The sequence below is a fragment of the Euprymna scolopes genome, chromosome 9 (assembly GCF_053919585.1).
Source record: "Euprymna scolopes isolate OS-2025 chromosome 9, ASM5391958v1, whole genome shotgun sequence".
NCBI lineage: Eukaryota > Metazoa > Mollusca > Cephalopoda > Sepiida > Sepiolidae > Euprymna > Euprymna scolopes.
The window spans coordinates 131,171,327-131,182,360 of NC_136490.1; the positions used below are offsets into that span (position 1 = coordinate 131,171,327).

The 11,034-nt window shown below is 34.1% G+C and overlaps 1 protein-coding gene across 2 annotated transcripts in view; it reads left to right on the plus strand.

The window, feature by feature from the left end:
• LOC145284837 (regulator of nonsense transcripts 1-like) overlaps positions 1-9,805 on the plus strand; it is a 125,403-nt gene extending 115,598 nt beyond the window's left edge. The window contains exons 23-24 of one of the 2 annotated variants that reach the window (XM_080133816.1): positions 6,671-6,787; positions 8,564-9,805. In XM_080133816.1, the coding sequence (XP_079989942.1) occupies positions 6,671-6,787; positions 8,564-8,683 (237 nt within the window). In that variant the 3' untranslated portion in view covers positions 8,684-9,805. The remainder of the gene's footprint in view (positions 1-6,670; positions 6,788-8,563) is intronic. The other variant, XM_080133815.1, reaches the window with a different exon arrangement.
• The last annotated feature ends 1,229 nt before the right edge of the window (positions 9,806-11,034 follow it).

An 11,034-nucleotide genomic window follows, 5' to 3' on the forward strand; every position in this document is an offset into this window, starting at 1 on the left:
CCCTGGAAAGGAAACCTTTGTCAAGAGATTCACTAATCCTATGTGATATAACCGTTAGCACATCTGCGGTAGATCTTGCAGAGCGGAAGCCATATTGCATGTCACTAAGAAGGTTGTTTCTAAGCTGAACTGCTAGTATTTTATAAAAATTTTTTACTTTAAACTTTCATTTATAATGGGGTCTTCAAATTAACTAACAATTTACTTTTAACTGGTGCTACCAGATCAGGCTGTCTATTGGCTTCCTGAGATGAAATGCACCTACATCGATTTTCTGTTTTTGTTTTCTATTCTCTTTTGTAAGACTTAATTATGTTCTACAAAAACAACCCCCTTCCCTACTTCCCAACCCCGTCAGCCTCCCCTCTCTCCCTTTTTTTTTTTGCCCTGTTGGTAGGGCACTAGAATAAGCCGACTGCCCCCCCCCCAACCTGCAGAGGGTAAAAATCCCTCAATGGGGCAACCAGTTAGCCGTGGGTTGCTACCCGTAAAGCTTTAGGACGTGATCCTGGTGATTGAGCTAATCTAGATCTGGGTGCATAAAAGTCTAGGCACTGCAACACATTACTTCAGCCCTTACTTTGGCTAGACTGGCGGTCGGAGAGGCCCGATCCGACCAATCTGCCAGTCACGCCAAGCCCTAACACTTACACCCAAAATACTAACTACCACAACAAAGAACGAAACTTAAAGGTACTCCCATCTTTTTTTTTTCTCCCCCCCCCCCCACTACAAAAAGTAGGCAAACCAATTAAGTGCTAGAAGGCGGTGGCAAGGGTCAATCAATTGGAAAGACCAGAACTCAACACTCCATCTGAACAAATGTATTTTTGAGGACATATTGAACAGAAAATATAGTGCTTGAGAACTCCTTACCAAAAGAGTATATCCTCCACGTAGCCCCGACATGGTCAAGGCGAATGGGTTTCCCCCTTACTATGCCCCAATTTTGGACTCCGAGGTGGGTATGGAGCGTGGTTGATGAAAAATAAATCCCAAAATCCATGGCTGATAAAAACAAATGCATCCCCCCTCAAAACCCTTAAAAGAAACCATTCCTCTGACTCTGACCTCTCAAGCTCAGATGAAGAACAAAAATTCAAAACTAGAAAAACCGTTCCAACTATAGACGAAGGAAACTTCCCACGATTCTTGGTTATTGAATTAATCAAAAATAAAAAAATTGGAAATTTATCAGCTTTTCTAATAGAAAAGACATTATCCACAAAAAGTAAACCAAAAATGATCAAAAAAATAAGATGGAAATCTACTAGTTGAGATAACCAATCTTAGAGATCTCTACTCAAAATGAAAAACTTCCATGAGTACAAGTGCAAAGTCTTTCCCCATAAAACACTAAACACTTCGAAAGGAGTAGTTCGAAGTTATGAACTATCACTAGCAACTGAAGAAATAAAAACCGAATTAGAAAAACAAGGAGTAATCAACCACATCCGCATAAACATATAATAAATAAAATAATAACCACCAACACATACATATTAACGTTTAACAAACCAACAATACCTAAAGAAATAAAAATTGGCTACTTAAATGTAAAAGTAGACCAATATATCCCAGCTCCATTAAGATGTTTCCATTGCCAAAAATATGGACATCATAAAGAAGCTTGTAAAGGAATAAAAATATGCGGAAAATGTGGCAACACAAAGCCTGACCACAGCGAAGAAAAATGCATAAATGAGGTGAAATGTGCTAACTGCAAAGAAGATCACCCGGTCTTCTCTAAAATATACAAAACATATAAAAAAAGAAAGAGAAATTATAGAAGTAAAGTACAAAAAAAAACACAACCTTTCCAGAAGCCAGAAAAATAGTTGAGACGTACATGAAAGACAACACATATGCTGAGATAACAAAAAAGACAACTAAACCATACCAACATAATGAAATACATGATCAATATAGGGAACTGATAAACAAACTGATTACATTAAACATTAAAGAATGGCCAGAATTTCAAAATAGCCTAAAAGAAAAATACTCAAATCTTGGAAACAAAATAGAAATAACAAATCCAAACAAAGAAAATAATATTCCATCCACAACAGAACCATTAAAAAAAATTATCACAGAAACCAACAAAACAACCACCAGAAATTAATAAAAACATAAGCAATGATAACACAGCAAATAAAGAACGTTCCAGAAAAGAAAACCAAACAATAGACACTCAAAATAGATTCCAAATTCTAAAAAGAATGGAAACCAAAAACACCCTAGATAAAAAAAAGAAACCAAACACAAGTAATCAAGAGGGAAAAAATGAACAAGAAGCCAAAACAGCAACATCTCAAGCAAGATCCAGATAGACGTCCAGATCCAAACAAAAAAAAGAAAAAAACCCAGCAAAACACTTCACCAAAGACACAAACTCCGACAAAAGATAAACCCTCTACTTCTAAAGAGATGGAAATAGAGGAAAACTAAACAACCTCATGGATAGAAATAAAACACAACAAATTATCCAATGGAATTGTCGTGGAATAAGATCTAACTATAATGAACTTCTTATACTTATCTCACTCTTCAATCCAGCCATTATCTGCTTATAAGAAACCTTCCTACAAAACAATAACCATTTCAAAACCCCAAACTATGAACAATACAACTATTTCCATAACACAGGCCTTCATGCAATTACAGCTCAAGTCACATTACACAAAACAATCACAATCTGCTCAATATACCTCCCTCCTCATGAACCAATAAATGAAAATGAACTAGAAAATCTAATAAAACAACTACCTTCACCATTCATTCTCCTAGGAGACTTTAACTGCCACAGTACATTATGGGGATGTGAAGTCACAAACTCAAAAGGAAACAAAATTGAACAATTAACAAAAATAACTTATGCCTTCTCAATCAAAAAATCCCACATACTTAAATCCAACAAACGGATCAACTAGTGCCATTGATCTTACCATGTGTGATCCATCAAGCTTCTTGGATTATACATGGACTTACGAAGAACCCTGTGGAAGTGATCACTTCCCTATTATAATCAATTACAGGTGGAACACAAACAAAGCCAATTGGGCCGAATTTAAAGAACTTTGTTCACTAAAATTAGAGAACATCAAATCCAAACAATAGAAGAATTCACGGAAGTACTCATAACAATAGCCAAAAAATGCATACCCAAAAATTCTCCTCCTGGAAAAAAAAAAAAAACCCTGGTTCAATCCAGAATGTAAAACGGCCATTAGACAGAGAAAGGCAGCCTTAAGAAAATTTTAAAAAACAACCAACAACTTAATAGAATACTAACACCAAAGAGCTAAAACTCGAAAAACAATTAAAGAATCCAAAAGATCCTGCTGGCAACAATTTGTCAACAAAATCAACATCACCACTAAACCCAAAACCGTCTGGGAAATGATTAGGAAAATAACTGGAAAATATAATCTGAATCCAATCAAACACCTTCTCACAAATAAACAGAAAATAACTGATAAAAAAGATATTGCTAAGACACTAGCTTAAACCTTTGCTGAAAACTCATCATCAAAACACTACAATATTTCAAATACTTAAGAAACATGGAGAAAAGTACAAGATAAACTGTAACTCCAAAAACCAAGAGCCTTACAATGAAATCTTCTCGCTCAATGAACTAGAAACCGCCATAGAAAAATCCCATAACTCAGCTGTAGGACCAGATGAAGTGCACTACAGCTTCCTTAAAGAAATTCCGCCCGAATCATTAAAACTCCTTCTCAAAATTTATAATAAAATACGTGAAACAAGATTTCACGACTTCATGGGAAAATGCAACAATAACACCGATACCCAAATTGGGAAAAGATACATCAAACCCAGAAAACTACAAACCAATGGCTCTCACAAGCTGCCTATGCAAAATGTTTGAAAGAATGATTAACTACCGTCTTATATGGTATCTAGATGACAACAAAATAATTTCTAAAATCCAGTGTGGATACAAAAAAGATCAAGGATGGATGTATAGCCTTGAAAATGACATCAGAGAAGCTTTTATCAATAAGGAACACGTAACATCTGATATACATAGCTCCTTATATGTAGATGACTGCTCAATCAGCTACAGATCTAAATACATTCACACTATTGAAAGAAAACTACAACATAACATAAATAAAATTAATAAATGGGCAACGAAAAATGGTTTCAAATTCTCCAAAACTAAAACAAAATGCATCCATTTCTATAACCAACGCAAACTCCACCCTGACCTATCCTTACAGATTGAAGGTGAAAAAATTCCATTCATAAACAAACACAAGCACCTGGGAATCATTTTTGACAAAAAACTAAATTTCATTCCACACATCAATCACATCAAAACCAAATGTAATAAAGCATTACAACTCCTATGAGTCATCGCCCATACAGATTGGGGAGCTGACAAGAACACACTACTCAAACTATATAGAGCATTAGATCAAAAATAGATTATGGTAGCTTCATATATCAATCCACCAGAAAGTCCTATCTAAAAACCCTCAACACAATATGCCACTCCGGACTAAGACTAGCACTAGGAGCATTTCCAACCTCCCCTGTAGAAAGCTTGTATGCAGAAGCACATGAAACTCCTCCAATGCTTAGAAATCAAAACCTTGGTCTAAAATACTGCACAAAACTTACAGCCAACCCCACAAACCCAGCACACAATGGCACTTTAAATCCAAACCGTAAACACCTTTTCGACCAAAAAGAAAATGCAATCAAAACCTTTGGACTTACAATAAAATCAATTTCCAAAGAATCAAATCTACCCATAACCAAAATTGACGAAATTGTCCTACTCAAAACCCCTCCCTGTAAAATCGTACCCCCTAACATCGACCTAAGTTTAAGTAAATACGAAAAGAAACATACTCATCCAATAACTTATCATGATGATCTCGATAAAATCAAAGAAAAGTATCCAGACCACACACACATCTATACAGATGGGTCTAAACAAAATAATGCAACAGCCAGTGCAGCAATACTCAATAAATGAATAAAAAAAACAATCAAACCTCCCAAAAGAAACTTCAGTCTTCAGTGCTGAAATACATGCTCTAATCCTAGCTCTCAAACTCGCCTCCAATAACAAAACAGAACAAATTTATAATCCTTTCAGACTCCCAATCTACTCTAAAAGCGATTAAAATAAAAAGATGGACAACCCCCTAATTGCAAAATTGCTCCAAAAATTAACTGAATTAAACAATAAAAAAAATCATTTTCTGCTGGATACTGAGCCATTCCGGTAGTAAAGGTAATGAATTAGCAGATTCAGCAGCAAAAAAACACCTTAAATCTCCCAATCAATGCAAATTTTAAAATTCCATACATAGATCTAAAAAGACGTATCAACGCATATGCAACAGAGAAATGGCAAACCTACTTGAATGAACACCCTAACAACAAACTTCACGAAATCATGCCCAAAATCGAAAAACAAAATACGAAATTAAACAGAAAAGAAGTCAAACTAACAAGAATAAAAATAGGCCATACTCACTTAACCCACTCATATCTCCTAAAAAAAAGAAAGCCAACCCATCTGTATACCTTGTCAAACACCACTCACAATCAAACACATTAATTGAATGTACTGATTTTGTAACAGTAACAAATCGATTCTATAAAGAAAACAATATTAAAGTGTTATTTGATAAAAACAATCCCCACACCATACTCTCATATCTTAAAAAAATTGGCCTTTATAAAAAAAATTTAAAAAGATAACCTAAAACTATATCCGATGGTGAGGCCCCAGCTTGCGGGCCTTGGGGAGTGTGGAGTCACCCTTTAATTGCTATTGCTCCCAGGTTCACTCTGACCCGGAGTAGTAGTACCTGTTAGGGTCCCAACTATCCGACTTAAAAAACAAATATACTCCATTTAAAAAATCGTTCCTCAAAATCACTAGATTCAGCATTAAATAACCTGAAAAAGGTTGATATGCCGTAAAACAAAAACAACCAACTAATTTACTTTTAAAATCTGATCTCATTTGTATGAGTACACAATATCTGCATTTTATCTTATTCTTAGTTATTGTTTGTGGTAAGGATTTCATCTTAAGAAGACTCTTATAATTGTTAACCTATATTTTTGTACTGTTATGCAATGTAGACAATTTTAGCGTGGATTTTGACTAGAAGTTTAATACTACAGTTTTCTGCGAATTGAAAATTCAATTATTACTGCAAGCGATGATAATGAAGAACTACAAAGTAACACTTCACATAGACAAAGCTGATGAAATGAGAACATTCTACTTTATTGGATTTAAAGGTTCAGTTGTGGTTCCCAAGTTCAAAAAAAATAAATGTCTGAGGTTACATCGATCAAAATATGAATATAATAATTGAAATAGCTGTCCAAATAATACAGTTTATCAATTTTTTCATCTAAAAAAAAAAAAAAAAAAAAAAAAAGAAAATATAACTTTATTTTTATTTTAAAGGACTATCCTAAAAATGCTGATATTGTGATGAATCTTAAAAAAAATTTCTTTGTCAGCAGACATCTTTTAAATGTTGGTTTGTCAAACAAAAATCTTAACAGATTTTAAATGTTTGCAAAAAAATTTCTTTTATATTGTGAAAAAAAAAAAATGCATGGTGAAATTAAATGACCGATGGTTCAATTTTTCTTTTTGTAGGAGATCTCTCAGCCATTTTCACAAGGTCCACTGACTCAAGGTCAATTGTCTATGAGTCAACCTTTCCAGATGAGTCAACCGGGTCTCTCTGGTCTTTCGCAACCGGAACTTTCCCAGGTAAACACTTGCCTTTTTTTCCTCCCTCATTCCAAACAAGGTGTATTGCCACTCGGATTTAAGAATTGGACTCGTGTCTACAGAGGATTGAGTTAAGCAATGAAATGTCTGTTCATGTTGTATTTAAACAATCAGGAAAGCAAGAAACAAGAAATTCCAAAGTCTATCAGTCAATAGTCCAAGGGAATAAACTATTAGAATAGAAGCATTTAGGAACTCTGAAGGAGTGGGATTTTGCTGCTTGTCAAGTTAGTTGGGAGTATGTATGTTGAGGGATTTACAAGTGCTATGAGTATTTCAAGGTTACTTAACCATTTTTTTTCTTTTCAAAAAGTTTGTAATCATTAATTATTTTAGCAAGTTTTAAATAGTTATGAAAATTTCAGGCTTTTGTAGTTCGGCCGTGTATACAACGTTTGTTAGATTCCAATTTAATGAATTGTGAGAAACTAAGTTCAATTTAATAAATTTTCCACATTTCTTTCAAGTAAATTATCTTTGAAAATATTTAAAAAAAAAAAAAAAAAAAAAAAAAAATCGGTGCATCTTAAGTTTGAAATAGTATTTACACTGTTAAGTGTGATTGAATAGATGCATATCTTTGATGTGTCACTTAAAAATGTTATTTAATGAAATTGTGAATTATCTAAAATGCTGTTTAAAACTTGAGCATGACACTGCCAGGCAGAGATTCATGGACATAACTGTGCACATCAGATTTGAGCTTTCAGTTAACTCTTAAAAATCAAGGGCGTCATTTTCTGGAGCTAACATTTAATTTCTTTGAGAAATATAGATATCTGAATGTTCATTTAAGGTTCTCCCTTTTTCTCAAAGTTAAAGCGGTGAAGAATATTAATTTTCCTCTTGAAAAATGGTAATTAATTTGACCATTTATAGTTTCTTTCTTGTGATCTTGACAAATTCCAGGACAAGAATTTCTCTGGTTTGGTAGAGTATCTAGTTTAATGGTGTTACTCAAGGTATCCTTACTCGATGGGTCAGTGTGTAGCCATGCTGAGAGGGATCTTATTTGGAATTGAATACTGTTATTTTTCAGGATTTACTTGCAAAGTGAAGTAATCTTGTCCCAGATTGTCTTGACAAACCTCTGCCCAGAAAAACAAAAACAGTTGAGTGTGGTGTCTAGTAAGCATTTAAACCTGTAGTGTAAATTATGTCCTATTTTGAAAATGTTATTCTTAGTGGCTTATAGATGAACAATTTTCTTGAAGTTGGTGCATCCAAATTCATAAAAGTTTGGAAAGTTTTTATTTTTCACATGCTTATTCAGATTAGCACTTATTGCGGCATTTAAAATTAAAATACAGAAATGTCTGTATTATGTACATACCAGTCGTGGAATGGATGAAAAATTCCCAAAATAATATAATTTGATTAAGTTTTTTTTTTTTTTTTTTAAATTTACTCTGGATTAAAAAAAATGGAATCAACAAATCGGTGGACAAGGGCAGATAACCCCCAAATACAAGTAGAAATTCAATAATCACTGATTACCTCCCTTCATTATGTTCTCTGAAGAAATATGGCTCTGTCTGTCACTTGTCGGTAAAAAACAGTAAATTTGCTTTCCATAAAAAAAAAAAAAAAAAACTTGATCAATTTTTAAAACCTACAAATCTTCATTCAATAAGTACAATTATAAAAGTTTTTCTTCATTTTTGTTTATCACAAGTGCCAATCTCATTTAGCACTTTTTTATTTATACATTTAAAAAAAAATTTTTTTTTTTTTTTTTTTTTTTCAACTTTTTAGGATAGCTTTTTGGGTGATGATTTCAAGTCTCAAGCTGACGGCTTGCTTTCACAAGATTCCACTTATCAAGGCGACAGGATGTTCTACGCCTCGCAGCTGTCTCAGGGTCCTTTCCACTAGAGGCCGCGCTGGTGCAGCCCCCCCTGTGGCAGGAAAAGTAGGCTTGATACAAGAAGGCAGAGGATACAACTAACTACCAGTGTACGAGGCTGCAGTGTCTGTCTGACCGCCGAAGAGAGAAGAAACCTACAAAAACCCACTCGACGACGATGACGACGACAAGTCTGCTGCACGTGTGAGTGTCACAAGCGTACTGAAGGAGGAGGAGGAGGAGGAATTGTGCAGTAAGTGAAGACAAAATGAGGGGTGCAGAGGAGCTACGACTGATTGTAGCAGGGTGATGACTGACGTTGGGAGCAGCAGGAGGCTGAATTAGGGAGGAGGAGAGAAAGCGAGCAAAGCAGGAAAAAAAAAAAAGAAATTGGAATTTTTTTTTTTTTTTAAACTTCCAACCCCTACTCCAACCAACCCTTAACATTTTCAATAAATGCATTCATAGAAAATGTGTGCATTTAAAGTATGTATGTTTTTCTTGAAAGTGATAAGAGTAATTGATATAAAAATCCTGAATCTGAGGATGTTCATTTTTTTTTCTTTTTTTTTTTCTTCCCTCTTAAGTATTCTTTATAGAAGGGCAGTTTTTTATTTCTTTTGGTAGTTTTCAAACTCCTTAAATTATCACAATGTTGGTTTTTCAAGAGGCAAATCAATTTCAGTAAATTTACAACAATTCTAGTATAATTAGGAATTTAGCACCTTAATTATAAGATAACCACGTTTTTATTTTCGTAACTATTAATCCTAATTTTTATTTTTGTAACTATTAATCCTAATTTTTAAGCCATTTGTAATATTAATGCAACTGTTCCACGTGTGTGTATATGTATGTGTGTTTTAAGAGATGTGTTAAGTTCCACCCATCCACTTCCCTCCTCTGCTGACGCCACCACTTGTGAAAAAAAAAATAAATAAATAATGGTGGCAACTGCTGTGCTATGTTGGTGCAGTGCTCACTCCTCATTTCTCCCTCCCCTCTGCCTGCCTGCTGCCGCCCACTCACTGCCGGCCAGTCCGACTGCAGGAAAATTACTTTGTTCGACTGCAGGCTGATGGCACTGACAGCAGACGGCAGACACTGGCCTAAACTGGATTTTAAAAATAAAAAAATAAATAAAAAAAAAATTGAATAAATCTCATCTGGCTTTGAATATTAAAAGAGAAAAAACAGTATCGTTATTATATTGGGAAAAAAATCAATTTTCTTTTTCAACCCCATCCTCCCTTCCTTCCTCCTTTGAAAAAAGGGGACATTTTTGCTCTCCCCACCTCCTGGGTAAATTTGCAACTTCTGTGTAATCAACTGAAAGCAAAACTATTATAATCTTGGGCTATTTGGCTATAGGAATTTTTTTTTTTTTTTTTTTTTTTTTTTTACACATCTGGTTAAGAAAATCTTTCAACCTGTTAGCAAGTTTTTTTTGTTTTTTTTATTCTCATGAGGACCAATATTTAACCAAAATATTTCCATATACAACAATAAATAATTTATATGGTTGAGAAAACACTCAATATGACAACAAAAAAAAATCTACAAATGCCATAGAAGATATTAATCTCCCCCCTCCCAGCAATTTAAGGAATATTCTTTTGAATTAAAACCATAAAATGTTATTTGTAACAGAATTTAATTTATGCTTTTATTATGAAATGAAAATTCTAAAGATTAGTCCCCCCCCCCTCCCAGATATCCTCATATGACTAGTTGAAGTAATTGATGCTAATGAAAAGCTCTTTGGAATGACCAATTTAACAGCATAACAAAAATTGATGCCAAGACAAATTATGCACTGGTTTGAGTTCTGATTTTTTTGAAATCTTTCTAACAGTGGTTGATTGGCTTCTTCTGTTGAATAAGAATCTAAGAAGATGCTAAAGAAGAGGAGAAATTTCTGCATTTCATTAAATATTTTAATAATTAGCTGTTGTAACCCTTCACTCAACCTCTAATATGAACCTTTCTTCAGCAGTCTGATACAAATTGGTCCTTGGCAAAAAATTCATTGTTGAATGGTTTCTTACAATCAATGTCTGCAGAATCATGACTACGCACTGAAGACAGTGGCTCAACGCACCTACTGACATTTCAACAATGTCCCCTGAGTCTCTGAAGAAATCTGGATTGTGAACCAACTAAAATTCACTGTGGTTCATATACAATTTTACAAAATTGATCATTTCTGACTTCCGTAAAATAATTTTTAGAGATTTTTTTTTTAATGTGGTGTCTTGTTGAAACATCAACAGAATGGTCATATCACATTTAGCCTAAAGTTTCCAGTTTTAGTCTACAAGAGGAAAAAAACACCCAAGATTGGGATAGTTAGTTTGTTTGCTTACACCCTCCCTCTCTT